Source organism: Rhinopithecus roxellana, chromosome 20 (assembly GCF_007565055.1).
Source record: "Rhinopithecus roxellana isolate Shanxi Qingling chromosome 20, ASM756505v1, whole genome shotgun sequence".
NCBI lineage: Eukaryota > Metazoa > Chordata > Mammalia > Primates > Cercopithecidae > Rhinopithecus > Rhinopithecus roxellana.
Window position 1 is genome coordinate 71,113,695 of NC_044568.1, and position 27,865 is coordinate 71,141,559.

Here is a 27,865-nt window from a genome sequence, read left to right on the forward strand (position 1 = left end):
CAAGCCTGTAATCCCAGCACTTTGGGAGGCCGAGATGGGCGGATCATGAGGTCAGGAGATCGAGACCATCCTGGCTAACACGGTGAAACCCCGTCTCTACTAAAAAATGCAAAAAAACTAGCCGGGCGAGGTGGCGGGCGCCTGTAGTCCCAGCTGGTCGGGAGGCTGAGGCAGGAGAATGGCGTAAACCTGGGAGGCGGAGCTTGCAGTGAGCTGAGATCCGGCCACTGCACTCCAGCCTGGGCCACAGAGCGAGACTCCGTCTCAAAAAAAAAAAAAAAAGAAATTCCCGCAAAGAGAAGCCCAGGCTCAGAGCCTTCAGTATATAATTATTCTAAACAGTTGAAGAAGAATTAACACCAATCCTTCACACACTCTTTCCAAGAAATACAGCAGGTGGGAACTCTTCCCATTCATACAGAAATGGTAGGCTGCACCCCTTAGGAATACACACATGGGGTTCCTCAACAGGTCACATGCAAACCAACCCCAGCAGCACACAGAGAAGGCGCATGTGCTGCGACCAGGAGGGGTTGTTCCTGAGTCCATGGCAGGAACTGGTGGCCACATGTGGCTGCTCATATTTAAGTTAATTAAAATGAAATGATGGCCGGGCATGGTGGCTCACACTTGTAATCCCAGCACTTTGGGAGGCTGAGGCCAGCAGATCACTTGAGGTCAGGAGTTCAAACCAGCCTGGCCAGCACGGTGAAACCCCATCTCTGCTAAAAATACAAAAAATCAGCTGGGTATCGTGGCAGGCACCTGTAATCCCAGCTACTCAGGAGGCTGAGGCAGGACAATCGCTTGAATGTGGGATGTGAAGGTTCCAGTGAGCTGAGATTGCGCCACTGCGCTCCAGCCTGGCTGACAGAGTGAGACTCTGTCTAAAAATAATAAATGAAATTTAAAACTCTGTTCCTTAGCTGCACCAGTCGCCTGTCAAGTGCTCAGTAGCACACGTTGCAAGGGGCTGCCATCACGGACAGTGGAGATGTCACATATAACCACCATTCTAGAACATTCTGTCGGATGGCACTGGGCTCTGCCCTGTCTGCTGAGGAGGTGGCTTCTCATCCCTGTCCTGAGCAGGTCTGAGCTGCTGCCCTCTGACCACTGCCCTTATCCTGCAGGTGGCTGGGGGCCTGAGCCCCACGCCTGCCAGGCAGCAGGTGCTGGACATCGACAGCTGCCTGGACTCATCCGTGCTGGACAGCTCCTTCCTCACATTCCCAGGGCTCCACGCTGAGGTGAGGGCTCCACTGGGGGGGTCCCAGGCTGGGCTGGGGATCCTGTCATCTTGGGGCAGCTTGGACTAAAGACACTGTGCATCTCTTAGCAGGCCTTTGCTGGACAGATGAAGAGTAACTTATTTCTGGATGATTCTAAGAGGTGGGTTTCCTAGAGCAACCTTGAGCCCTGGTGCAGGTCACTGTGTCTGGAGTGCCAGGGGTGTGCGGGCTGCATGTCCTTGCTGGGTGTCTATGGCTCCATGTGGTCACACCACCTGGGAGCGGGTTTGCTCAGAAGCCCAGCATGTCCATGCGTGACTGGACGGGGGTGCGGTGCATGGGTGACACATCCCCTGGCACCTTGCTGACCCACGCCACCTGCAGCCTGGTGTGCTGGCCCTCCAGCGAGGGAACGCTCAGTTGGCCGGACCTGCTCAGCGACCCGTCCATTGTGGGCAGCAACCCACGGCAGCTGGCACGGGGCCAGACGGGCCATGGGCTGGGCCCGGAGGAGGACGGCTTCTCCCTGGCCAGCCCCTACTCGCCTGCGAAATCCTCAGCATCAGGTGAGCTGGGGTGAGAGGAGGGGGCTCTGAAGCTCACCTGCGCAAGCTGGGCCCACCCAGTGCCTCCTATGTCTCTAGATGAAGACCTGATGCAGCAGGTCCTTGCCAAAGGGGTCAGCAGCCCGGCCCCCACCCAAGACACCCACATGGAAACGGACCTGCTCACCAGCCTGTGAGTGCCCGGCTCTCGGGGGAGGGGTGATGCCAGAGGAGGGGCTGGGACTCAGGCCAGGCAGCCGTGGTCCCTGGGGTGGTTGGGGTGGGCTGGGGGCTGTGGTTGCACCACTTCACTTCTCTGAACCTTTGGCTTGTTGTCTGTGGAAAGAGCCTCATAGGATCCTCCAGGGCGTGAGAACCTTCCCTCTAGGGAAGGAGCAGGTGCATGGAGCTTTGGAGGAGCAGAAAGGCTCCTGTGTGAGGCTGGCCGGAGCCACATTTTTATTTTGGTCTCAGAGCAGTGAGAAATTATGGGTAGGTTTTTAAATACCCCATTTTTTTCTTTTTGAGACCATTTTTGATTATTTGTATTTTAAAGAATTTCTTGGCTGGGCGCAGTGGCTCATGCCTGTAATCCCAGCACTTTGGGAGGCCGAGGTGGGCGGATCACCTGAGGTCAGCAGTTCAAGACCAGTCTGGCCAACATGGCGAAACCCCGTCTCTACTAAAAATACAAAAAATTGGCCAGGCATGGTGGCAGGTGCCTGTAGTCCCAGCTACTTGGGAGACTGAGGCAGGATAATCGATTGAACCTGGGAGGTGGAGGTTGTAGTGAGCTGAGATTGTGTCACTGTACTTCAGCGTGGGCGACAGAGTGTGACTCTGTCTCAAAAAAAAAAAAAAAAAGGACTGTGCGTGGTGGCTCACCTTTGTAATCCCAGCACTTTGGGAGACTGAGGCGGGCAGAGCACCTGGGCTTGGGAGTTTAAGACCAGCCTGACCAACATGGAGAAACCCCATCTTTACTAAAAATGCAGAATTAGCCGGGCATAGTGGCTCATGCCTGTAATCCCAGCACTTTGGGAGGCCAAGGTGGGCAGATCACCTGAAGTCAGGAGTTTGAGACCAGCCTAGCCAACATGGCAAAACCCCATCTCTGCTAAAAATTCAAAATAGTAGCCAAACGTGGTGGTGGGCACCTGTAATCAGGAGAATCGATTGAACCCGGGAGGCTGAGGCTGCAGTGAGCCGAGATTGCGCCATGGCACTCCAGCCTGGGCCACAGAAGAGCGAAGCTCCATCTCAAAAAAAATTTTTTTTTCTCAATTTCTTGGTTGTTTTCCAACCTATCAACAAAGGGTCATATGGAGACCTTGTATGCAGTCATGCGCATCCACCCTTTGGTATAGTGCACCACACATACATGCGACCCCGGGCTCTGCCGTGCCCTCCTGTGCTCAGGTGCGCTGAGGCGCACACGGCCCTGCCGTCACGCTGCAGCTGCCTGCAGGGTTCAGTGCGGTGGCAGGCGGTGCAGGTGCGGAGTCCTGGAGCCACAGGCCACACCACAGGGCCCGCATGCGCAGGGGCTGCGGTGTCTGGGTTTGGGTAACTACACCCTGAGACATTTGCACAGCAACAGAATTACCTAATGACACATTTCTCAGAACATATCCCTGGCACTAAGTGGTGCGTGGCTTTTCCATCCACGTCTATTTTGATTTATGTGTTATTCCTTTGAGTGCTTCTCATTGTCAAGCAACTAGGAACTAAAGAGGTATGAACTGCCCGTGGACTCAGACAAAAAGGAAAACTTCCTGATTTACAAAAGGCAGATAACCATGACATGAGGGCATCTTTATGAATAAATTACCAGTCGGTTTTAAAAATACAGAGTATGGGGAAATCCAGGGGTAGTCACTACCAGCTGAGCAGCCCACAGCTCTTTGTGAAATCCAGATTCATTGCTTCTGCGGGGATTTCTGGTGGCAGCTCAGACTCCACAGTCACACAGAGCACGTGGCCCTCGCCCTCCCGGCTTTTTCAACCCTTGGCTGTCCCTTGCTCAGACAGTGCTTCGGGCTGACCAGGTCAGAGGCTTGGGTTCATCCTGGACCCCTCTGCATCCTTCCTCACTCCAGCCTCCAGCACATCCCGTGGCTCCTTTCCCAATGCAGAGCATGGCCTTCCCTGTGCCTGGGCCTGCACCCTCTGTCCTGGCGGCACCTCTGCTCTGGCATTCCTGGCCACCCCATGCCTCCCTGTCAGCCATTCTCCATCTCTGCCAGCAAGAGCCTGCTCCCTGAGTCAGACCGAGTCATTTGTGTTGCTATAAAGGAATAGTTGAAACTGGGTCATTTTTTATTTTTAATTTTTTGAGACAGAGTCTCACTCTGTCGCCCAGACTGGAGTGCAGTGGCACGATCTCGGCTCACTGCAAACTCTGCCTCCCAGGTTCAAGCAGTTCTCTGCCTCAACCTCCCAAGTAGCTAGGATTACAGGCGCCCGTCACCACAGCCGGCTAATTTTTGTGTGTGTTTTTAGTAGAGATGGGGTTTCACCATCTTGGCCATGCTGGTCTTGAATTCCTCACCTTTTGATCCACCCACCTTGGCCTCCCACAATGCTGGGATTACAGGCGTGAGCCACCGCGCCTGGCTAAGTTGAGGCTGGGTCATTTTTTAATTTTTTGTAGGGACAGGGTCTCACTGTCTCCAACTCCTAAGCTCAAGTGATCCTCCTTCCTCAGCCACCTGAAGTGCTGGGATTACAGGCCTGAGCCACCGCGCCCAGCCAAGAGTGCCTTTTATCCTCTGAGAGGCAGCAAAACAGGAAGCAGTCAGTGCAGTGCGGCCCCCGGGTCAGGTGGTTCTTTCGGTGATGGGCTGACCAGGGCACAGGTGCGGGAGAGCGCCCAGGGAGCCTATGACTCAGCGTGTCGCAGTTGGTCTCGTCCTCCCCCTCATGCATCTTTGCTGCCTCCGTACCTCTTCTCTAGCAGCTCTGGGACTGGGCATGTCAGAATGGTGCCCTGATGCAGTGGCACAGCCTCGGTGGTGGTTATTGGCTCCTGGAAACACAAGCAGATCTCTGGCCCCAGGGAGCCCTATACACTTGGGATTTGAAAGGCATTTATATGTTTCCTTGTCCAAAAATAAATTTTAGGCCATAAAACTGCATGGGAGAGACACACTGGCCTCTAGATTGTGGAGATGCTCGTTGGATGGTCGAGACCCAGTCATAGTTTGCAGGGTTGAGGGGGGCCTGTCACGTCCTGGAAGGCCGTGTGTGGCTGTAGGGGTGGCTGGTCAGGCTGTGGGCGATGGGTTTATCAGCAGAAAGTGAGTGGGAGAGGGACACAGGCAGACACCTGGCTTTGGCGCCTGGAGTGGCTCTTGGTTTCCTGGCTCCTAGCACCACTCCCACTCTCATTTGGGGTAGGGTCTTCCGTCTCTTTGTGGGGGGACCCCATGACCCGAGAGGCTCAAGAAACTGCCCGCCCAGATTAGCATGGGCTTGGTTGCCACTGCCTCCTGGAAGCCGTAATGAATTCACGGCCCACCGTGTCCCCCAGGTCCAGCACTCCTGGGGAGAAGACAGAGATGCTGGAGCTGCAGAGGCTGGGCGAGCTGGGGCCGCCGAGCCCGGGCCTGACCTGGGAACGGCCCCAGGCAGCGAGGCTCTCCAGGACAGGTGCGCTTGCGTAGGCCCGGGATGCCCCCAGCCCCTCCCTGTTAGTTGCCTGTCACAGGTCTGTCTCTGCTTTCCCAGGACTGGTGGAGGGTCTGCGGAAGCGCCTGCTGCCGGCCTGGTGCACCTCCCTGGCCCACGGGTTCAGCCTGCTCCTGGTGGCTGTGGCTGTGGCTGTCTCAGGGTGGGTGGGTGTTGGCTTCCCCCCGGGTGTGAGTGTTGCATGGCTCCTGTCCAGCACCACCAGCTTCCTGGCTTCATTCCTCGGCTGGGAGCCGCTGAAGGTGAGTGAGGGGGCTGTCAGGGGTATGCTGCAGGCCTCCAACATGGGGGACCCCTCTGAAGCCACCCCCTCCCCAGGTCTTGCTGGAAGCACTGTACTTCTCACTGGTGGCCAAGCGGCTGCACCCTGATGAAGATGACACCCTGGTGGAGAGCCCGGCTGTGACGCCTGTGAGCGCACGTGTGCCCCGCGTACGCCCCCCCCACGGCTTTGCACTCTTCCTGGCCAAGGAGGAAGCCCGAAAGGTCAAGAGGCTACACGGCATGCTGCGGGTGAGCCCGGGTGCGGCCTGTGCCACCTCCACTTCCTTTCTCCCACCTCCCACCCATGTACACGGGACACTCTCGTCCCCCTTTCCTCACCCAGAAGGCCCTTGGGGGTTCAAGGCTCTGCAGCCTCTGCCCGGACTCCCTCCTACCCTGTGCCCTCCACTTGCTGCCCCAGTCCCTGCCAGGGCCCAGCTCCAATGCCCACTCCTGTCTCACCCTGAAGGCCCCTAAGCACCGCTGCAGTGGCCTGTGTGTCTGCCCCCAGGTGGGGTCCCGGGCAGGGTGTGTGCTGCCGTTACTTAGCCAGGTAAAGTCTTGGGGCGCCCCCTGCCAGCTCACCTTCCTGCAGCTGCACCTGCCGTAGCTGTGGGGGCTCCAGCTGTGGCCAAAGCCCTGCTGTCACTGGGCTGGGGCCAGGCTGGGCTGGAGCCAGGCTGACCATAGGGCCCCCTGTCCACCAGAGCCTCCTGGTGTACATGCTTTTTCTGCTGGTGACGCTGCTGGCCAGCTATGGGGATGCCTCGTGCCATGGGCACGCCTACCGTCTGCAGAGCGCCATCAAGCAGGAACTGCACAGCCGGACCTTCCTGGCCATCACGCGGTACGGGCACCCGGTGCACTGGTCTGTCTCCTGGGCTTTGGTTTTGCCTTTAGTCCAGCTAGATCCTAGGGGACGTGGAAATATGTAGATACCTTTTTGGTTGCCAGAACTGGAGGTCGGTGCTGCTGGCATCAGTGGGCAGGGGCAAGGGAAACAGCTTCGTGCCCTGCAGTGCACAGGATGGGCCCATGACAGAATTGTCTGCCCCAGAACATCCCCAGGATAAGGCTGAGGAGCCCAGGTCTAGCCGTGGCCAGCAGGGCAGTGGGAGCCATGTTCCCTGGGTCTATAGCGGCCGCTCACTCCAGGCGGGCATAGGGCAGTGGGGGCTGGAGCACGTGACTGTGTCGGGTGCTGTGGCAGGTCTGAGGAGCTCTGGCCATGGATGGCGCACGTGCTGCTGCCCTATGTCCACGGGAACCAGTCCAGCCCAGAGCTGGGGCCTCCACGGCTGCGGCAGGTGCGGCTGCAGGAAGGTGAGCTGGCAGGGGGTGCCCCAAGACTTAAATCCTTCTTCTTGTCCAGAGAGCAGCCTTCAGCGGAACTCTGGCATCAGCTCTGCTCCTTAGCTGTGTGACCTTTGCCCTCTTGACACTGCAGTTTCCTTCTCTGTATAGTAGAGATGGTAACATTGTGTAATTGATGGCTGCCGGGAGGGTTCTCCGGGGTGGTGTGGAACCCGAGCTCAGGCGAGCTGGCCAGCAGGAAGCACGCCTACTGGGTTTTGATGACGCCCTGGTCCCGGCCCGCGACCCGGTGTGTTTCAGCACTCTGCCCAGACCCTCCCGGCCCCAGGGTCCACACTTGCTCAGCTGCGGGAGGCTTCAGCACCAGCGACTACGACGTTGGCTGGGAGAGTCCTCACAATGGCTCAGGGACATGGGTTTACTCTGCACCGGATCTGCTGGGGTGAGCAGAGCGAGGGCCCCAGGCATCTGTGCCAAGGACAAGGGAGTAGTTCTCCAGGAGTGCCCTGGCCTCTTGACCAGCCTGGCTCGGGGGTGCCGGAAGGGCTGGGGTGCGGCACCAACGCCACCCCTTTCCGGCAGGGCGTGGTCCTGGGGCTCCTGTGCAGTGTATGACAGCGGTGGCTACGTGCAGGAGCTGGGCCTGAGCCTGGAGGAGAGCCGCGACCGGCTGCGATTCCTGCAGCTGCACAACTGGCTGGACAACAGGTGGGAGCTCCCTCCTCTGCCCTCTCCGGGGTGGCTGCAGTCACTAGCCAAGAGCCCACCCTCACCCCTCAGGCCCCCGCTGGCCTAGGCGGCTTCCACAGCCCCTCAGCCACGCCAGCACTGTGTGGTCCCCGAAGCTTCCGCCCTGCCACCCTCTCCTAGTGACCCGCACCCTCTGCGCAGGAGCCGCGCTGTGTTTGTGGAGCTCACGCGCTACAGCCCGGCCGTGGGGCTGCACGCCGCCGTAACGCTGCGCCTCGAGTTCCCGGCGGCTGGCCGTGCCGTGGCCGCTCTCAGCGTCCGCCCGTTCGCGCTGCGCCGCCTCAGCGCGGGCCTCTCGCTGCCTCTGCTCACCTCGGTACGCCCGCCTCCGGCCAGACCCCGCTCCTCCCACCGGCAGCGTCCCACCCCTCGCAGGGTCACGCCCCTCACTGGGCCCCGCCCCCGGCAGCGTCCCACCCTTCGCAGGGCGACGCCCCTCACTGGGCCCCGCCCCTGGCAGCGTCCCACCCAGCGCAGGGCCACGCCCCCGGCAGCGTCCCACCCTTTGCTGGGCCCCGCCCCTTCCTGGGCCCCGCCCCTGGCAGCGCCCCACCCTTCGCAGGGCCACGCCCCTCACTGGGCCCCGCCCCCGGCAGCGTCCCACCCCTCGCGGAGCCCCGTCCCCAGCAGCGTCCCCCCCCTCACAGAGCTGCGTCCTCAGCAGCGTCCCCCCCCTCACAGAGCTGCGTCCTCAGCAGCGTCCCACCCCTCGCAGGACCCCAGCCTGGCAGCGTCCCCCCCCCCCCCGCAAGATCCCGCCCACTCTCCTGACCCTGCCCCCCACAGGTGTGCCTGTTGCTGTTCGCGCTGCACTTCGCCGTGGCCGAGGCCCGTACTTGGCACAGGGAAGGGTGCTGGCGCGTGCTGCGACCCAGGGCCTGGGCACGGTGGCTGCTGGTGGTGCTGACGGCGGCCACGGCGCTGGTACGCCTCGCCCAGCTGGGCGCCGCCGACCGCCAGTGGACCCGCTTCGTGCGCGGCCGCCCACGCCGCTTCACCAGTTTCGACCAGGTGGCGCAGTTGAGCTCCGCAGCCCGTGGCCTGGCGGCCTCACTACTTTTCCTGCTCTTGGTCAAGGTAAGGGTGGGGCCGGTGGGCGCGGGGCTGGGCGCAGACCCCAGGGCTGCAAACTGACGGACCCCTCGTCCTCAGGCCGCTCAGCAGCTACGCTTCGTGCGCCAGTGGTCTGTCTTTGGAAAGACGTTATTCCGGGCTCTGCCTGAGCTCCTGGGGGCCACCCTGGGCCTGGTGGTGCTCGGGGTAGCCTACGCCCAGCTGGCCGTTCTGGTAGGTGACTGCGCGGCCGGGGAGGGCCCCTTAGCTCAGCTCAGCTGCGCTCCCTCACTGATGCTGCCTTCCCGCAGCTCGTGTCCTCCTGCGTGGACTCCCTCCGGAGTGTGGCCCAGGCCCTGCTGGTGCTGTGCTCTGGGACCGGGCTCTCTACCCTGTGTCCTGCCGAGTCCTGGCACCTGTCACCACTGCTGTGTGTGGGGCTCTGGGCGCTGCGGCTGTGGGGCGCCCTACGGCTGGGGGCTGTCATCCTCCGGTGGCGCTACCACGCCCTGCGTGGAGAGCTGTACCGGCCGGCCTGGGAGCCCCAGGACTATGAGATGGTGGAGCTGTTCCTGCGTAGGCTGCGCCTCTGGATGGGCCTCAGCAAGGTCAAGGAGGTGGGTACGGCCCAGTGGGGGGGAGAGGGACACGCCCTGGGCTCTGCCCAGGGTGCAGCCGGACTGACTGAGCCCCTGTGCCGCCCCCAGTTCCGCCACAAAGTCCGCTTTGAAGGGATGGAACCGCTGCCCTCTCGCTCCTCCAGGGGCTCCAAGGTACCCCCGGATGTGCCCCCACCCAGCGCTGGCTCCGATGCGTCGCACCCCTCCACCTCCTCCAGCCAGCTGGATGGGCTGGGCGTGAGCCTGGGCCGGCTGGGGACGAGGAGTGAGCCCGAGCCCTCCCGCCTCCAAGCCGTGTTTGAGGCCCTGCTCACCCAGTTTGACCGACTCAACCAGGCCACAGAGGACGTCTACCAGCTGGAGCAGCAGCTGCACAGCCTTCAAGGCCGCAGGAGCAGCCGGGCCCCCGCCGGACCTTCCCGTGGCCCATCCCCGGGCCTGCGGCCAGCACTGCCCAGCCGCCTGGCCCGGGCCAGTCGAGGTGTGGACCTGGCCACTGGCCCCAGCAGGACATCTCTGTGGGTCAAGAACAAGGTCCACCCCAGCAGCACTTAGGCCCCTTCCCTGGTGGGGATGGGCTGTGGAGTCAGAGTGGACACCGCTCAGTATTACCTTCTGCCACCCTCAAGGCCTCGGGCCAGGCAGAATGGCTGCACGCAGGTTCCCCAGAGAGCAGGCAGGGGTGTCTGTCTGCCTGTGGGCTTCAGCACTTTAAAGAGGCTGTGTGTCCAACCAGGACCCAGGGTCCCCTCCCCGGCTCCCTGGGGGAGGACACAGCAGTATTGGATGTTTTCTAGCCTCTGAGATGCTAATTTATTTGCCCGAGTCCTCAGGTACAGCGGGCTGTGCCCGGCCCCACCCCCTGGGCAGATGTCCCCCATCGCTAAGGCTGCTGGCTTCAGGGAGGGTTAGCCTGCGCCGCCGCCACCCTGCCCCTAAGTTATTACCTCTCCTGTTCCTATGGTACTCCCCGCATCGTCTCACTGTGTGTCTCGTGTCAGTAATTTATATGGTGTTAAAAATGTATATATTTTTGTATGTCACTATTTTCACTAGGGCTGAGGGGCCTGGCAGCTGAAACTGGGCCCTGCATCCAGAGCTGGCCTCCCCAACACCTGAGTAGGTGTGGTGGGGCTATGGCAGCCCGGCTGCTGCTTGGATGCGACCATGACCTTGGGCCAGTGCTGGGGGCACAGCTGTCTCCCAGGCACTCTCATCACCCCAGAGGCTTTGTCATCCTTCTTGCCCTAAGCCAGGTACCAGCGCCCAGGCCTGCTGGTATCGGGTCTGGGCAAGAGCAGGACTGGGCATGTCAGAGGACCCCAGGGTGGTTAGAGAAAAAGACCCCTCCTGGTGGCTGGCTCCCAGGGTGGAGGAAGGTGAGCTTGTGTGTGTGTGCGCGTGCGTGCTGTGCGGCCCGGGCAGCCCCAGGGCCCTCAGAGTTGGCTGCGCCTGCTTTTGTGTACCACTTGTGGGCACGGCTGCTACTAGAGCCTCAACCTCCCCCCACCCAACCCCCGCCCCAAGCAGACAAAGTCAATAAAAGAGCTGTCTGACTGCAACCTGTGCCTCTGTCTGTGCACCAGGGCCAGGACTTTATTTCACTGACACAAAATACTGTCCAGGGCAGGCGCAGCAGGGACGGCCCCAGCCTCACACGAACTCGGTGAAATCCTCCACGGAGGAGATGAGGCGTTTCCGCTGGCCCATCTCGTAGCCAGACGTGGGCTCGGCCGGAGTCTGTGCAGGGCCTTTGGTATGGGACGGGGGGTGCACCAGAGGCAGGCTGGGGTTGGAGTAGGCGGCTTCCTCGCAGATCTGAAGGCAGAGGCAGCTTGGGCAGCAAGTCCAGGAGGCGTGACACCCGCTCTGCCCACCCACCCGCCCCACAGCCTGGGCAGCCAACACACCCTGCGGAGGGAGCCCCATCTTCCCTACCCGCTGGCGGAGCCTCTTGATGTGGCGGAGCCGGGCAATCCACTTGGAGGGGTAGATGTCAGTGGGGTTGGAGCGGCTGTGGTGCACCTGTGAGGCCATCTGGGGACGTAGGCAGGGGTGAGCTCACTCTCAGGTGGCACTTGGGTCTGTCCCACCAGCTCATGCCTGGACCTGCCCCCACTCACGTTTGCATGCAGGGCCATCTGACGGGCCACAAAAGGCAGGTTGCGGTCAGACACGATCTTGGCCACGCTGGTGTCTACAAGGCCCTCCATGTCTAGGGAGACTTGGTGGTCATGCCAGGCCCAGGGCCCTTGGCGCCACCCTGCCCCGTCCCACCCCAACCCTACCTTTCCTGCACTGCCCAGCCCCACCCGGCCCCACCTTTCCTGCACTGCCCAGCCCCACCCGGCCCCACCTTTCCTGCACTGCCCTGCCCCACCCGGCCCCACCTTTCCTGCACTGCAGGGACACCAGGTTGCACTCATAGTCCAGCGGGGTGATGATCACGTGGACAAAGTTGAACTGGCCCTGCCCAGACAAGAGAAGGGGTCATCCCCACGCACACCGTGTGCTGAGGGCTGCTCTCAGCCACTGCCTGGCTGCACGGCTAGACGCTTGTCGGCTCCATGGGCAGCATCTGCCCCTGAACTTTCCCCTCTGGCAGCGGGGCTGTGTTTAGCCTCCCACAGGCCAAGGCCCCCTCCACACCTGGGCCCAGCACCCACATGTGCTGCAGCCACAGCGGGGCACCTCTACGTGCTAGGGCCCCCAGGGTGTCTGCACACGTCCAAATCCGTCTGCCCAGCCATGAAGTGTGCCGTGTACCCCATCTCAGCACCACCACACCCTCCTCAGCCTCCGGATGCCCCCCATTGATCGTCTTGGCGTCTGGCCGGGCCCACCTTCGCTCTGCTCCTGCCCCTCCTGGACTCTGACTAGCAGCCCCGGGGTTTTGGTTCAGTGGCTGCCTCAGGGTCCTGGGGCCCTTGGAGTGAGGCCTCCAGCCCACCTGCCCTGCCTGGGCCATGCCAGCTCTCCCTGCCATGCTGGGGCTCACCCGACAGAGCACCCAGGACATGCTCTGTGACACTGGCCGACCCAGCCCACCTCCAGAAGAGGCTGATGCTGGTTGCTGCCTAGTGGTGCGTGGCGGTAACCAAGCGAGTGGCCTGACAGCTGCCACTGGGGAGAGTGGGGGCCCAAGGGCCACGCTGGGCAGACAGGAAGCACCAGCTATACTGTGCCCACCCAGCACACCCCGTCTGTACTTGCCAGTTACTCCTGACAAAACCCCAGCAGCAGGGGCCACAGTCTCCATGGCACAGATGATGCAACTCGGGGTCAGGGCTTGAAGCTCGTGCCCATGGGGCCCTGAGCACTGCGGCCTCTCCTCATGCTCCTCATGACCGAAGCTCAGGGAGGACCCCCCCCAACCCGGGACACAGTAGTGCACCTGCCTGGGACCCGGCCCCACTGACAGCACCTCACTCACCTTGATGGTGCCGAGCTTGAAGTCCTCGCCAGAGTCATTGTAGACAATGGACACGAAATCGTTGCCCAGATGGCGCTTCTTGTCACAGCGATGCTTGTCCACGTCCTTGGTGGGCATCAGGGTGGCGATGTGGAAGACGGCTGCGGGTGAGCAGAGCCAGATGGGTTTGTGGGGCCAGTGCTGAGGCCCTTTGTGCCTCGCACCGGGGCACCTCCTGATTCCTCCAGAGGTTCTGGGGGCCTGCGGGGGCCACGTCCTCTGGTGCCTAGCCAGTGGCCCTCGGCTCTTCCCCAGGGACAGGGCTTTGGGAAGCAAAGCCACCAGCCCCATCACTGCCTCCATGCCCATGCTGCTGAGCTCGGACCCTGAAGCGTGGAGAGCTGGAGAGGGTGGGGATGCCTGGGCCGTGCCCTGAGGCATGGGGCAGTAGGACCAGATGGGAGCCAGCAGGAGTGGGTGGGAGCCAGCAGGAGTGGGTGGGAGCCAGCAGGAGTGGGTGGGAGCCAGCAGGAGTGGGTGGGAGCCAGCAGGAGTGGGTGGGGGCCAGGCCACACCTTGCATGATGTCGTCGTGCCAGCAGTAGGTGAACTGGCCGTCCTCACCACACACGTCCAGGCCTCCCAGGTACACCTTGTCTGGCTGGCAGTCCTTGAGCTCGATGAGCCGGCCCAGGCCCGTCAGGAACTCCGTGTACCTGTAGGAGCCATGCTCGTTGGACAGGATGGCGAGCTCACTGTTGCTCTGTGGGGAGAGAGGAGAGGCAAGGTGGCATCACTCCTGGGCCAGGCCCCGCCCCACAGAGGGTGGGGGTGCCCAGTGGGCTCTGCCGGGAGCCCCATTCTGATCCCTGAGACAGACGGGACCATCCATTCCAGCAGCCACGGAGGCCAGACACCAGGTGTCATCCTCGACTCCCTCTCTTCCCTCAGCCCTGTATACGCCTGGCCAACAAAATCGGGGAGCTCCACCTTCAAAGCACAGCCGGGGCCCTGGCTTCTCAGCAGCCTGCCCCCAGGGGCCTACCGTGCTCCCACAGAGACCGTCACCACCCACCTCCATGAGCCACACAGCAGGAAGGACTCACTGAGACTCGGCTGAGTCAGAAGCAGCTCAGGCCCTGCCCTTTCCCTTGGGATGAAGGTGCAGCCTCTAGGGCACTGAGGCTGCCTACCCTGTCGGCTCCCGTGCTCACCCAGCACAGATGCTCCGGCTGGGCAGGGTGCCCCCGGCCTCTGCACCTGCTGCTGCTGCTGGGCAGGGTGCCCCCAGCCTCTGCACCTGCTGCTGCTGTACGGGGTGCCCCTACCCCTTATGCAGGCTCCCCCTGCCCTCTCCCTCACCACTCAGTTGTCAGCTCACTGGCCCATAGCACCCTCCCCAGCCCCGCGACCGGTGCCACCCGCCCAGTCCTTCCGACTCCTTGGCGTGCCGGGTGCTCACACGCTGACCTGTCACTCACGCCTGGGTCCCCAGCACTCAGAGCAGCACGTGGCATGGAGCTCAATGAGCACTTCATGCTCTAGGGGACCCAGCAGTGTTGAGCTCCGTGGAGCATAGGGGGCCCAGACTCCCACCCGCTGCAGGCTGAGACCCAGCTGGCCCTGTCCAGGCACCTAGGTTGGCCCTGCAGCCTCACCTGGCCTTCTCCCACATACAGGACGGCGATCTTGTGGGTGTCGTATGATGGGATCTGGTCGAGGAGCTGCACCGACCGCTCAAAGGACTGTGACTGTGGCACACAGAGCCCTGCCTGAGCCCCAGATGCCTGTCCATGGGAAGCCACCTCACCCAGGCTAGTCACAGCAGGCTGCCACAGGGAGCCGAGGCTAGAGCCCTCTGTAAGCCTGAGCTCTGAGCAAAAGAGCTGGGCCCCCCACCATTCCCCGGAGGCACACGCTCCAGCAGACTGCAGGAGAGGGAGGCCACGCCTACCTCATTGGGCAGCAGGATTGGCTTGTTTGACTCGTCACCAAAGAAAGGTGAATGGTAGAGCTGCAGGAACACGAAACTGCACAGGGAGGAGACAGTGGGCACCCAGGTGAGGGCCTGGCCAGGGCAGCCACAGCCCGGTAAACACAGAACCTGGCCATCTCCCACTCCACCGCCTTCCCAGGGGCTCCAGCCAGCCCTAGGGCACAGGCGAGGACCCTCCCCAGCCTGCTCGGCCTGGGGCAACTGAGGCACCAGGTTCCCGCAGGACGGGTGTCAGGAGCCCCACCCGGAAGCAAGAGGCCCACCTGGGGTTGATGCCCGGCACTTTCTCTGCATTGGAAGCTGTGGCTCTGCTCTTAAAGGCATCCCTTTCTACCCTCCTGCCCCTGCGTGATGGGGCCGAGTCAGAGATGGTGTAACCGCGGGGCCGGAGGCCACTGGGCGAGCGGGGGGAGCTGGAAGGCAAGGGACCCTCGGGCTGGCCCCGACTGTCTTCGCCCGAGGCTGGCCAGGCAGCACCTTCCCCGTCCAGGATTCCTGACTGTGAACGGGCCTTAACCTCAGGGCTCAGCCGGCCCACGTCGGCCTTGTCCCCAGGGTCCCCGAGGATGTCCTGCAGGCTCTGCAGCTCAGGAGAGGAGCTGGACTTGCTCAGGGGCTGCGAGGGCTGGAAGGAGAGGTCCACAGAGGGCCGGCCACCCTCCGAGGAGACGGCTCGTTCAATGGGGATTCCCCCGGCAACCAGCTCCTCTGCGTGGAATGACTTCTCCTCCTGGCTGGAGGTTGAGGACGACTAGAAAGGACCATCCCAAAGAGAACCCCGTCAGGAGGCACCCTCGAGCCTACCTGGGGCTGCCCTGGAGGTGGTGAGGCCCTATCTGTCCTCTGCCCCAGGGCCACAGAGCGGCCCAAGCACCAGGCTATGGTCCCCACCCGGGAAGCAGCAGCACCACCACCAGCTGTGCCCCACACTGCGCGAGCTGAGATATCAGCATCCCGAGACCACAGGCTGCCCAGCAGCCAGGGGCCGGCCCAGGTGGACGGCTGGGAAGTGCAGACCGTCTGTGCACAAAGAATGTGGAAGAACATCTCACCCAAGTTCACAGCGCCAGTTCCCCGGGTGCAGGCACACCCACGCAGAGCCCTGCCTCCCACAAGGAGACCCCCGGGCTCAGGAGGGTCTACCTCCCACGAGGAGACCCCCGGGCTCAGGAGGGTCTAGGCTCTGAGCCACACTCACCCTGCTGTAGGCGTCTGTGCGCCTGTCCACGCCTAGCACTGCCTCAAAGTCCTCCAATCCTGGGGGCTCCACTGGCACAGGAACCTCGCCAGGACTTCCCTCCTCCATGACCACGGCGGAGTCTGGGAGGACACAGACGGGGCTGCTAGATGTGGGGCTAGGCCAGGCCCTGGCACTCACAGAAGGCTCCGAGAACCAGCCTTCTGACCAGAGGGACAGCAGCCCTGCGAGCCTCCCCAGGGCTCTGCTTACTGCTGCCGTCCACCGAGCGGGCAGGGAAGACACTGGGAGGGCCTGGGCGTAACCCTGACACAGACATCTCCTGCATGAGCTCCTGGGGGTTGGGCAGGCAACCGGCTCTGCCCACCCTAGAGTCCACCAGCAGCCACCCCTGTGCCTTCAGGTAGGCAGGGGCAAGACACTCTCCGCCCAAGATGGGCCTCAGCTCTAGAAGAGGGGGCACCTGAAACCAGCCCTCCATAACCGAGGAGAGAGGCAGAGACTCCGTGACGTGGGGGAAGTCCCTATTCCCTATTTGCAAACAGACTTGGGAGCCCGCTCCCAAGAGCAGAGGCTCACCCTCCAACTCCAAGCCAGACCAACAGCTGGGGACACTAAGGAGAGAGGGTGTGAGGTCCCAAAGCAGTATTTCCTGTGCCAGCGTCAGGGCAGGGGGAAAGAAAGTAGAAGCAGCAACAGAGGGGACCAACACAGCCCCCGGGAGCCCACACAGCCCTGCACACAGTCACCCGCCCCAGGGCCCGTCCCACGCAGCCCTTCCGAACTTGCTCCTGTCCGCACGTGGAGACCTGGCAGGGGAGCACCATGCAGGTCACAGCACTCCCTGCCAGGGCCTGGGGACAACAGGCAGAGGTCAGTCTGCAGGGCCCTTGGTCAACCTGGGACGCGAGGCACACGCACCCCTATCTGTGCGTTCCAGGGGCCAGGGCAAGGCCAGCTCGGCGGAGGCCTGGGGCGGGCTTCCCCCTGAAGAGCTGGCACCCATCAGAGTCTGCAGCTCAGTTGATGTCACCATGGAGACTGAGGCCACCCCCACCCCTTGGGCCTGAAGCTGGGCGTGCTTGCACAGCGCAGAGACAGGGCTCAGCCACAAAGGGACCAAGTCAAGGGGATCCCGCTGGCTAAGCCAAGGCGTTCTGCACAGACGTCCTCATGCGAGTCGGGACCTGCTCCCCAGGGCAATGGAGGTCAGACGGACCATGGGGGTGGGTGGATGAGGCGATGAGCACAGCATCTATGAGGCAGAGTGGCGCTCTGCAGCGAACCGCTTCCCTTCGAGAGGCGCGCCAATACCTGCCCAGGAAACGCTCCTGTGCAGCTGTCCTTGGCAGCTGGACTGGTACAGGGAGGAGAAAGAGGCCACTGCAAGGGAAGCCCGTGCGCGGCCACGTCAGCAGGAGGAGGGGCTACACACAGGTCGAGCAGAGAGCACAGGCCCCGTGCCTGCAGAGGAGAGAGGGCAGGGCCAGCGGCCGGCAGGGGTGTGCACAGGGCCCTGAGCTGGAAGCTGCTCAGGCGGACCTGAGGAGGGCTGGGCCTCCCTCCTCCCATGAGTAGACATCCTAGGCTGCTAAGTGCCATCTACAGCCACAGAGAAGGGCCAGAGAGTTTGGCGAGAAGCATGGTGCCAAGTGGGGTGGGGGCCCAGAGTGTGCAGGCGGGCCTAGGTGTCCAAACCCCGGCCCAGGCAGGGAGGGAGGCTGCCGCAGAGCCTCCTGGAGCTTGCAGTGCTGGACTCCCCGTGGGGGGTGCTGGGCAAAGGCTCCACAGGGGCCCTACTGCTTCTGACACTGCCAGCTCCAGTTTCCTGAGCAGGGCAGGCACCTCCCATAGGCCAGCCTTCTCCTTGACATCGGAGGATGATTGTGCTGAGGCAGGCCAGGGACCACTCCCAGCCGTGTAGGTGCCCTCTGCGGAGGGGAGCCACGTTGCCATCACCAGGAGCACCAGGCCAGTGGGAGCAGAGCCCATGCTAAGGCCCACCATGCCACTCACCTGTGTTGGAGCGAGGCAGAGGAGGGGGTTTGGCCGTGCTGGCCGCTGGCACCGACAGCGACTTGTACAGGGCTGTGTCCCGGTGCTCCTTGAAGCGCTCCGCTGCCATGAGGGCGTTGGACAGCTCCTGCAGGGGCATGTTGTTGATGTCCGAGGAGAAGGGGCTGAGCGGGTTCTCCAGGCTCATCAGCCAGCTGGTGTTCCCTGCAGAGGCGGCAGCACCTTTGGCCTGAGGCCAGCGCTGCCCCATGCCCACCCCTGGCCCCCGGGAGGCCTCCTGGCTGGGCCCTGCTTTTGCCCTGATGCTCCCTCCCACGATCCTCAGGACCACCATGTCAGAGCCAGCGCTGGCGGCCACCACCCTGCTGTCCCCATCAGCTCCTGCCCCGAGGCCAGACTCAGCCAAGCCTGGGGAGGCACCTCTGAGCGGCAGCCTCCAGCCCACAGCCTCACAGTCTGGACCCAAGGCCTCCACGAGGGCCGGAACCCCACTCCTCGCACCCCTCAGCCACACCCAGGCACCCCTGGGCTCTGGGCCTCTGCAAAGGCCTCCCTCTGCCCCTGGGAAGAGGCTGAGCTGTGCCCCCCATGTTGATATGCTTTAATCCCAACCCCAGGAACTCCGAACAGGACTGTCTCTGGAGACTGGGTTTCAGAAAGGTAATGAAGGCTAACAAGGCACCAGAGTGGACCCCAAGCCACGACTGCTTTCCTACTGAGAAGACTGACACGCAGACATCCAGGAAAGACCCTGTGAGGACACAGGGAAAAAGGCGTCTGCATGCCAAAGATTGAGGCCTCTGAGAAGCACCTCCTGCCAAGGAGCACCTGGATCTCAGACTGCCAGCCTCCAGGCGGGGAGGGCAACTCTCTGCCGCGGAAGCCACTTGGTTCACTACAGGCCCCTGCCCCACCTTGGCCACCTGGATCGCCCCTCACAGCTCACCTCTGGAGACTTAAAAGTACCCCCAAATGGCCGGGGCGGTGGCTCACGCCTGTAATCCCAGCACTGTGGGAGGCCGAGGCAGGCCGATCACGAGAGATCAGGGGATCAAGACCATCCTGGCTAACACGGTGAAACCCCGTCCCTACTAGAAATACAAAAAAATTGGCCAGGCGTGGTGGTGGGCACCTGTAGTCCCAGCTACTCGGGAGGCGGAGGCAGAATGGCGTGAACCTGGGAGGCGGAGGTTGCAGTGAGCCGAGATTGCGCCACTGCACTCCAACCTGGGCGATAGAGCGAGACTCTAGTCTCAGGGTGGGGGGGGAGTTACCCCCAAATACCCCAAGAGGGCCAAGTCTGCAATCACCCCTGTGTGTCCACAGCTCTGCGGGTGACTGGCAGAAGGACGGGGCCCAGGCCAGCCCCGCCCAGTACCTGTGGGCCTCCGGACCAGGATCTCCGCCCAGCCCTGGGTCAGCAGGGGCACGTAGGCTGCCAGGTTCGTCTTCTCCTGCATAGGAAGCCGGGTGCCGGCTGAGGCTTTCTCAGGCTTCGCGGCTGGTGCAGTCTGTGGTCCTGGAGAAGTGGCACTGCCCGGGAACTGGGAGGCTGGCACATCCAGGGCGCCAACTCGAAGACCATGGCCCCCTGAAGAGGAGGGTGGAGGACTGGTGACCACCACTTACCTGATGCAAAACCACCAGCCTAAAGCTGAATACTCCCCCCGGGCCTGGCAGGCTAGTGCCATAGGGAGCCAGAGAGGGTGGCAGCTCTGCCCTCAAAGCACAGCCCACCACAGCACTGGCCTCAGTGGACCGAGGGCCACAGGGAGGGACCCAGAACCTGTCCTGCAGTCAGACCATGGCTCACTGGAGCAGAGGGGGCTCCAGGACTGAGCCAGGCTTAAGACCCACAGGAAACACCAGCTCCCAGAACAGGCCCCTCTGCAGCAAGCAGGCCGCACTCCACCACTCCACGGCTGTAGGTAAGCTGTGGAGGCCTCACTCCCAAGTCAGGATGTGGGCCAGGCCTGAAGCCAGCCACCCAGCCCCTGGGCTCAAGGGGCCCTCCTGAACACTGGGACCAGCAGCAGCAACTGAGGGAGCCCTGGGACCTGTGTGGGAGTGGCTGGGGCCAAGGCTCACCTGACATAGAACGGACCCGGTCCCGGGCCCCACAGGACACCTGCTGCCCAGCCTGGGACTCCAGCTTGGCTGGCGCCTCCTTCGTCTGTCTCACATTCATGCCAGGGCTGGAGCTGAGAAGAGAATCCCATGCACAGGGTGGACTCAGTCTCCAGGTTGGCACGAGGGTGCCTCGTGGGCATGGGCTTGGGACAGCCAGTGTCGAGGCTGGCAAGCATGGAGAGAAAGAAGGTGCAGTCACCTCAACTCCGGGCCGGACTGCAGCTCCCCCGAGTCCAGGCCTAGTAACGACCGGGTCCCGGTTCCCACACTCGTCGTCACGGTGACAAGCTTGTTCCCAACCAGCCAGGTTTTGGTCCTGCCACCCGCCAGGAGGAACTCGCCCACAGGAGACCTAGAAGACAGGGAGTGTAAAACCCAGCTCGCCCATGGAGCTCCCGGATGCCTCGGCTCCCGAAGGCCTGCCCAGCCCTGGAGTGCTGCCTGGACCTCTTCGGGACAGCTGTGAAGTTGGAGAAGACGTATCGAGCCATCATGTCCAGACAGGTTTCCGTGAGCTCCAGATGGAGGTTTTTCAGGCTATCGTCAGCCTGGGCCATGGAGTTCTCGTCTGCAGACCCCAGGCTGGCACTGGTGAGGGACGTCTGTATCCTGCTGGAGGGAGAGGCCGCAGCCGGGGTCAGGGTGCCAGGCAGGGCGGGCCGAGCCACCTATCACCAAGGGATCAAAGCTCAATGCATGCACGGCCGAGGACCTCGCTCGGAAAGAACCCAACAGGGCGTGGGCGGCCCAGCGAGCCTCGGCTTGAGAATCACGTGGACCACATCATCCCAGAGAACGGGGAGACGCTGGGTGGGGAAGACCAGGCCCATCGGTCAGAGCAGACTCAGGAGGCTAGAGAGACGGACATCCCCCTCACCAAAGCCCATGAGAGCACTAAGTTACGGCCTCATGGTGAAACAGTGTAGTCATGCAGAGAGGCGGAGGCCACGCAGATAGGCCCACGTTGCATTCTGCCCGCAGGCTGCCTCTGGCGAGCATACAGAGGTCTGGGATCCCCACGTGGCCTTTCACCCTCACTCTCAGGCAGGCAAGCGGCTGCCTGAGCTCCACACCCAGTGACCAGTCACACATAAGTGACAGGGAAGAGCCTTATGCGGGGTTCATTCTGATACAAATTTCATAGCCCCTAGGCAGTATTTTGCTCATGATACAGAATGTGCTAGAAAACGACTTTAAGCTTCACCGAGCACCCCTACCACCCCAACCCCTGGCCAAGTCCCGCACAGCAGAGGCCGGCCTGAGGCAAGGAGGTGGATGGACTCAGGGCTGTGGGACCCCTTGGACTGCAACGGTCTTCCAGGAGGAGACAGATATCCCCTCTGTCAGCGCCAGCAGCGATGACCCACAGGCAGGTGACAGCTGAGAGCCTGAGAGCCCATATGTGCACACAGACACCGCAGGGAGAACTGACTGAAGCTGTGGCCTGGGGCCCAGGCCCACGTCCTGGAGGATCCTAGCCCCCACCCAGGCCCTCCCAGGCTGGCCCCACCCCAGCACCCTCCCCAAATGCCCCTTATTCCCTTTCAGCTACAATAAAAAATAAACCCTGCTAAGAAGAGGGCCCAAGGAAAAACGTCCGTTCTAGAGAATACGAAAAGGCCAAAACCAGGAGTGGTGTCTCCCCCAACCAGCACTGCAGCCCTTGGGGACAGCCTGTGGGGGCCGCTGCCCAGCACGCCTGGCTCTCTCGGAGCAGCACCCCAAAGGGGCCTGGGAATGCGTGCAACCAGCCCGTGCTCATACGGGGCCTGGGGACAGAATGCAACCCTTCCACCCCTCGTCACCAGCTCCCCCTGGGCTGGCCAGGGAGGACACGGGCAGACGACGAGGTCATGCAAGCAGCCCCATGCACTGCCACCCAGGTGCTCACGGGGCCAAGCTCCAGGGTCCGTGCCCCCCACCCGACACAGTCCCGCTACCTGCGGACCACATGTTCAGACACACTGATGCTGCGGCACCGGAAGGCCTCGGCTGCAGAGCTCTCCTTGAATTCTTTCACGGGTGGAGAGTTATTCAAGCCTTGTTTGGGGGGTCTGGCTATCCTCAGACTATCGGGTGAGGAAGGAGCCCCAACGCCCCAGAGAGCCCAGCTCCCGGGAGGGGGAGAACAAGCCAGTGGAGGGGTGAGGAGGAAAGGTCCCAGGCCACAGGGTCAGGATGGAGAGATCCCGCGGGTGAGAGCAAAAGAGCCATGCCAAAGGGCAGTTAGCGGGGAAGAGACAGAAAACAAAAATGCATGATAATACATCTGGTAAACATGACAGAAAAACTAAGGCTTCACGCATGACACCAAGACAAACCTATCAGTGCAAATTAAACGTGTGTGGGCCACCCCACGGCAGATTCCAGGCTGTGCTGGCCAGGCGACCCCACCACCCGCGGAAGGCAGACACTGCCCAGCTCTGACCGACGAGGCACTGAGGCCTCAGTGGCCAGGCCCTGAAGGTCACTAGGAAAAGAAACCAAGACCCCAGAAAGGAGTCTCCGGCTGTAATGGCCGAGCTTGACCCTGAGCCCCAGGGGCTGCAGAGAACAGCTTCCGAGTTGAGGTCACGCTGGAAAATGCCGTATTCCCATCTAGGGAAAGCCAAAATAGCTTGGGCAGGAAGGTGGGGGATGGGAGGAGAAAGCCGTTCAAATGAAATGCAAACAAGAACACAGAGGCCAGCTCAGCTCTTTGTGATCTGGCAAGGCGGCAGTGATGGTGAAGCGGAGTCCCTGGCTGGCGGCAGGCTGGGGGCTGCAGAGGAGGGGGCAGCCCCAGACAAGACCGGGCTCCTACAAGGGGCTCAGGCGCCTACAGCTTGCACCCTATTCCCCAACTCCACAAGTAGGTGCGTGTGGCACAAGCGGCCAGGACGCAGGCCATGGTGCTACCGTGCTGCGCGGTGTTAGCGGCCCTCGCAGGTCCTGCCCTGCCTCACATACTCCAGGGCACCTTGGCCCCCAGCCACAGGACCCATTTCCACTCACTGACCTGGAGGCACCGTCAGCCAGGCCACAGCCCCACGTCCTTCCCCACCCACACCGATGCCAGGCACATCCCTGCAGGCCGTACCTCTTGGGCCTCTCGTTGAGACTAGTACTCCGGGCCCTGAAGCTGTCCTTCTCGGGGGTGTCATCAAAAGACAAGAGGACATTGGACCGCAGGCCCTGGCAGAGTGAGCAGGCAGGACAGTGAGGGGTGGCCATGGGGGGTGGAGGCCCGGCCCTCAACAGGCCTGCCGGGTGCCCCCTGGCCGGGAACAAGCTGCTCGCTAAGGGCAAGGCAGCAGCCCCAGCTCCCACCCCTCCATGCCCACCGTGCATCAAACCCTTGCAGGCTGCCCAGCAGAGCCCCCAGTGCCATAGGCACAGCCCCAAACACCCTCCCACTGCCCTCTGCCTGCCCGTCATCACTCTGCCCTAGCCATGGACAGCCAAAGGCAAAGCAAGCCCTGGCCTATCAAGGGACACAGGCTTTGCCAGCCCTGGGCCTACCTTAGTGATGAAAGGGACAAAATCCTTCCGGAAGGGCAGGCGGCACCTGATAAACCACATGGCTATGACGTGATGGGCCAGACACACGATGTACTGATTAAACCTGAGATGAGAAGGAGGCTGGCACTCCATCCTGGCACCAGGGAAACGTCCCCAGGGCATGAAGTGCAAAAAGCAGAGGCGCTCAGGCCTTGGGCACTAAGGCTGCCAGGGCTTTCTGCTGCAAGGCGTGGCCAGGGCCGCGGCTGGGAGGCACAGGACCTGGGGCGCCCACTTACTTGGAGGGGTTGGTGTACGGCAGCGAGATGGCGAACACACTGGCATACTGCTCCGCGGCAAAGTTCCTGTAGAGCTGCGGCAGCCTGGCCAGAGCTGCAGTAACAAAGACAGTGGTCAGGGGAGCCGGGGTCCCGTGCAGCGCCTCTAAAGGCCAACAGGCTGCTCTGCCCACGACAGCAATGGGGTGCTGCAGAGGAGGGAAGGCCACAGTCACACGGACGTGGCTTTCCCGACCCTGGCCTCAGCTGTCCGTCCCATGGCCAGCCGACCACGGCTCCCAGGCCAATTCCAGCTGTGGCCTGCCATTCGTGTGACCTGTGAGGAAAGCCTTCCACACTTTTTTTTTTTTTTTTGAGATGGAATCTTGCTCTGTCGCCCAGGCTGGAAAACAGGGGTGTGATCTCCGCTCACTGCAAGCTCTGCCTCCCGGGTTCGTGAGATTCTCCTGCCTCAGCCTCCTAAGTAGCTAGGACTAGAGGCACCCGCCACCATGCCCAACTAATATTTGTATTTTTAGTAGACATGGGCTTTTGCCAGGTTGGCCAGGCTGGTCTCGATCTCCTGACCTCAGGTGATCCACCCACCTCAGCCTCCCAAAGTGCTGGGATTACAGGCGTGAGCCACCACGCCCGGCCAGGCTTCTATGCTTCTAAAGGATTATAAACAAAACAAAGACTGACAGGACCCATATGTGGTCCACAAAGTACACAGTCTTCTCTCCAGCCCTACACCAAATGCTGGGCAGTGCCCTTCTACCATGTAAACATTGAGGGCCCGCCCAGACGTGCACTAGGCAGTTGAGTGGAAGGGGCAGGCACCTGAGCTCCTGAAGTCAGTCTGGGGGAAGCGAACAAAGCTCCCATGAAGCAATGTGTGCTCTGATGGACAGAGAGGAGGCCCAGAACCAGGGCAGGGCCAAGGCTCAGGGGGAAGAGACTTCTTCAAGGAGGGGCGTTCACATGGACACTAGAGGGGTGAGAGGAGCTGTCCCTCAAGGCCAGGAGGGAGAGCACTCACGGCAGCCAGGCAGAGACACCCAGGCCCTGAGGCAACAGCAGGTGAGACATTCAGGTTCCCCAAGGAGTCCTGAGAGGGCATCAGAGAAGCCCGCACAGGGTATTTCAGACAGGGCACAGCCCGAACCTCAGAGGCACGTGTGCAGGTGGGGCGGGGACTCACTGGACAGGAACTCCAGCAGCGGGACGGCCATGCTGGCTGTGGCCGAGATGTGCGTGAGCTTCACCACCAGGACGGGCAGCGCCTTGATCATGATGTCAGGCATCTCCACGCTGCAGATGGACAAGGCGACGACGCACTGGCTGGCACAGCGGTGGATGAGGCCCTGCTCCAGGCAGTAGACCATCTCGCGCTGCAGGAGACAGGGCGCCTCAAGCCCCACCCGCCCGCAGCAGAGGGAGCCTCGCCTCCCTCTCACCCACCTCGAGTGCTCCACCGGGAGGAGGGCCAAGGCTTAGGAAGTCCCTGAATGCCTGTGGGGCAGAGCCGCCGGCGCGGAGCTTCAAGAGAGACTGCACAGCAGACTGCTCCGCTCAGTTGCATTCCGACCCCATCCCATAGGCCAACAGAACCCAGACACACTGGGATCTCATCCCCTGCTTCTGGGGCCCTAACAGGCTGGCTCTGTGGCAAGGGGCTGCGCTGCCTGAAGTGGCGAGGCCGCCAGATCCCACACCAGCCCTGGGCAGTGTCTTCCATGAGGACAGCAGCAGATGAGCGGCACTCGGGCAGAGCCTGGGGCCAGATGGCCTGCCAGGCAGCGTCCCGGGAACAGCTTCCGTTTCCCAAAGCCGGCCTTTGGGACCACAGCCGGATACACTGTGGGCCAGTAAGGCCTCAGAACCTGCAGCCCAGCAAGGCTGGCTATGCTTTGGGGCAAGACCTGTGAGGACCTGGGGAGCCTCTCAGAGGGGCTGAAGTGGCCCAATACGGTGGGGCTGAGCCTGAGGGGTAGGAACCCGACATCAGCTCCCCACAGGGCCTCCGTCAGGAGCTGAGGCCTGGGGCACACATGGGCCGAGTCTCAGCTCCTGGTGGGCATGGCCCTGAGTGCGAGCCAGAATCTCTAGGATGCCAGCTCCTCATCCTGGAGGACCATGTCAAAGAGAGGTGTGGAGGAATGCGACTGGGATGGGGGACCTGAGGCAGATCGCGGGTGAAGGCACAGTGCCTCTGTGAGTTTCCAGCACCTGATGGTGGGTGTGGAGGGAGGCAGAAGCCAGGGCCTCTGGCCTGCCCACCCTGCACCTCAGAACCAGCCCAGCTCCCGCATGGCCACCTGCCCCACGGGACAGCAGGGACAAGCCAGGCAGCACTCCGCAGGGAGCAGAGACGCTGTCGGGGTAGACGGGAACACTGGAGGGCTCCCAGGCCTCAGAGAGAGCTAGCAGCACCGGGGGAATCAGATGCCCCCACGCTGGGCACCTGGCAGCCAGCTGGGGAAGCAGAGCCAGCTCACCACTGGCCTGGCAGAAACCCATTTATGAGAAAAATGTGGGGCCTGCCTGGGCCAAGCCCTGGAATCCCAGACCCCACCAAGCTGGCCTATCCTGCTCTGACCTCCTACCTGTTTGGTTTTGTCCAGGTAGTTATGGTAAGAGATTAATGCTGTCAGCACTGGAACCACAGCCAGGTGCAGGTCAGTTCTGGAGAAGCCTTCCGGGGCGCCTCGGAGCCGCTCCAGTGTCTTTGGGCCTGAAAGCTGATGACCAAATCCAGGCATGAAACCCCTCCACAGCAGCCACATCATGGGGTTGCCAGAGGGGCCGGGGAGGCCCTGGGAACGCAGGCCCAGGAAAGGGGGCCAAGGGGTTGGGGAGCCTTCCTGCCTCCCTCCTAGGAAGGGTCTCCCTTTCTGAGTGGTGGGAGTGTCTGCCAAGGAACACACCAGGAATGCGATGTGAACAGCATGGGAGCCCCGCTTAGGAAAAGGACAAGAGACATCCACACTCAGGGACATGCCCTTGGCTAGGGAACCTCTGACGTCGGTCCCAAAAGCTGCAAGTGGGGGCAGGGGTCCCTCCACCCTGCCAAAGGCACAGTCTGCTTCAGAGTGCAGCTGAGTCTGAGGGAAATGGAGCCCCAGCCCGGAGGGTCTCACTTGCTCTGCCCAGAGGCTTGCAGTCTTTTGGGGAAGAATCCTACCGCGTCCCCCACCCCAACCCCAGGCCGGCCACGCTACCATGGAGCAGAGAGCAGAGCATAGCTGGTCCACACTGCAAGGGGAGGTAAAGATGAGTACTTTGTAGCGCAGGGACTCAGGCAGCCTGCCCAGAACCAGCTTCAGCACCTTCCAGTCAGACTCCTGCAAGGAGAGGAGGCGTCAGGACAGGGCCTTCTGGACCCTGGAGACAGAGGTGGAAGCCCAGCATCTGAGGCTCTGCTTGTGGCTGGATGGCAGCAAGGGCCCCGGAGCCCCGTTCTCACCCAGGAGGAGCCTGCCCAGCACAGACCTGTGTTCCTGCAGCTGCTCAGCGAAGGGGGAAGGCTCAGCTCTGAGGGACGGTTGCCCTCCACAGGCCAGGCAGGGAGGGAGACCTAGCAGCCAGGGAGCGGCTCCCTGTCCTCCCGGCCCAACGTGAGACGGATAGTCCTTGCCTGGCCCCACTCACCTGCTTCAAGCACTGCAGCAGGACGCGGAAGAGCAGGGAGTAGGGCAGGAAGCCCAGCCGCACGGCCGGGCCTGCAGGCGCCGGGCCAGGTGGCCCTGTGGGAGGAGAAAGGGGGCCGCCGGCCTTCTTCTCAGAGCCTCTCTCTGGCTCCCTGGAGAAGCAAGAGAAGCAGCTGAGGCCAAGTCCCCACAGAAGGAACAGAACAGACTCGGTTCCTCCCAACCCTGCGACGTCCCT

General features: G+C 62.2%; 2 protein-coding genes across 14 annotated transcripts in view; one reads left to right on the plus strand and one right to left on the minus strand.

Moving 5' to 3' along the window:
• Positions 1 to 11,030, plus strand: part of PKD1 (polycystin 1, transient receptor potential channel interacting) — a 47,939-nt gene extending 36,909 nt beyond the window's left edge. For 2 of the 6 annotated variants that reach the window (XM_030925043.1, XM_030925048.1), the window contains 17 exons: positions 1,134 to 1,250; positions 1,340 to 1,392; positions 1,617 to 1,798; positions 1,877 to 1,970; positions 5,310 to 5,428; positions 5,507 to 5,709; positions 5,786 to 5,980; positions 6,201 to 6,284; positions 6,439 to 6,578; positions 6,942 to 7,054; positions 7,346 to 7,487; positions 7,628 to 7,753; positions 7,937 to 8,111; positions 8,582 to 8,872; positions 8,948 to 9,082; positions 9,160 to 9,465; positions 9,556 to 11,030. In XM_030925043.1, the coding sequence (XP_030780903.1) occupies positions 1,134 to 1,250; positions 1,340 to 1,392; positions 1,617 to 1,798; positions 1,877 to 1,970; positions 5,310 to 5,428; positions 5,507 to 5,709; positions 5,786 to 5,980; positions 6,201 to 6,284; positions 6,439 to 6,578; positions 6,942 to 7,054; positions 7,346 to 7,487; positions 7,628 to 7,753; positions 7,937 to 8,111; positions 8,582 to 8,872; positions 8,948 to 9,082; positions 9,160 to 9,465; positions 9,556 to 10,023 (2,943 nt within the window). In that variant the 3' untranslated portion in view covers positions 10,024 to 11,030. Of the gene's footprint in view, positions 1 to 1,133; positions 1,251 to 1,339; positions 1,393 to 1,616; positions 1,799 to 1,876; positions 1,971 to 5,309; positions 5,429 to 5,506; positions 5,710 to 5,785; positions 6,285 to 6,438; positions 6,579 to 6,941; positions 7,055 to 7,345; positions 7,488 to 7,627; positions 7,754 to 7,936; positions 8,112 to 8,581; positions 8,873 to 8,947; positions 9,083 to 9,159; positions 9,466 to 9,555 lie in introns of those variants that run through there. The other 4 variants (XM_030925044.1, XM_030925045.1, XM_030925046.1 and 1 more) reach the window with 4 other exon arrangements.
• Positions 11,018 to 27,865, minus strand: part of TSC2 (TSC complex subunit 2) — a 42,284-nt gene continuing 25,436 nt past the window's right edge. For 2 of the 8 annotated variants that reach the window (XM_010387860.2, XM_030925051.1), the window contains exons 19-42: positions 27,629 to 27,779; positions 27,199 to 27,321; positions 26,584 to 26,718; positions 25,179 to 25,368; positions 23,999 to 24,092; positions 23,721 to 23,823; positions 23,299 to 23,393; positions 22,160 to 22,288; positions 20,667 to 20,831; positions 20,419 to 20,571; positions 20,178 to 20,290; positions 19,468 to 19,680; positions 18,090 to 18,293; positions 17,388 to 17,456; positions 16,074 to 16,195; positions 15,139 to 15,626; positions 14,834 to 14,909; positions 14,538 to 14,630; positions 13,456 to 13,642; positions 12,902 to 13,041; positions 11,859 to 11,937; positions 11,592 to 11,683; positions 11,407 to 11,505; positions 11,033 to 11,286 (exon numbers count right to left, since the gene is read on the minus strand). In XM_010387860.2, the coding sequence (XP_010386162.2) occupies positions 11,122 to 11,286; positions 11,407 to 11,505; positions 11,592 to 11,683; positions 11,859 to 11,937; positions 12,902 to 13,041; positions 13,456 to 13,642; positions 14,538 to 14,630; positions 14,834 to 14,909; positions 15,139 to 15,626; positions 16,074 to 16,195; positions 17,388 to 17,456; positions 18,090 to 18,293; positions 19,468 to 19,680; positions 20,178 to 20,290; positions 20,419 to 20,571; positions 20,667 to 20,831; positions 22,160 to 22,288; positions 23,299 to 23,393; positions 23,721 to 23,823; positions 23,999 to 24,092; positions 25,179 to 25,368; positions 26,584 to 26,718; positions 27,199 to 27,321; positions 27,629 to 27,779 (3,478 nt within the window). In that variant the 3' untranslated portion in view covers positions 11,033 to 11,121. Of the gene's footprint in view, positions 11,287 to 11,406; positions 11,506 to 11,591; positions 11,684 to 11,858; positions 11,938 to 12,901; positions 13,042 to 13,455; positions 13,643 to 14,537; positions 14,631 to 14,833; positions 14,910 to 15,138; positions 15,627 to 16,073; positions 16,196 to 17,387; positions 17,457 to 18,089; positions 18,294 to 19,467; positions 19,681 to 20,177; positions 20,291 to 20,418; positions 20,572 to 20,666; positions 20,832 to 22,159; positions 22,289 to 23,298; positions 23,394 to 23,720; positions 23,824 to 23,998; positions 24,093 to 25,178; positions 25,369 to 26,583; positions 26,719 to 27,198; positions 27,322 to 27,628; positions 27,780 to 27,865 lie in introns of all 8 variants that reach the window. The other 6 variants (XM_010387863.2, XM_010387861.2, XM_030925050.1 and 3 more) reach the window with 6 other exon arrangements.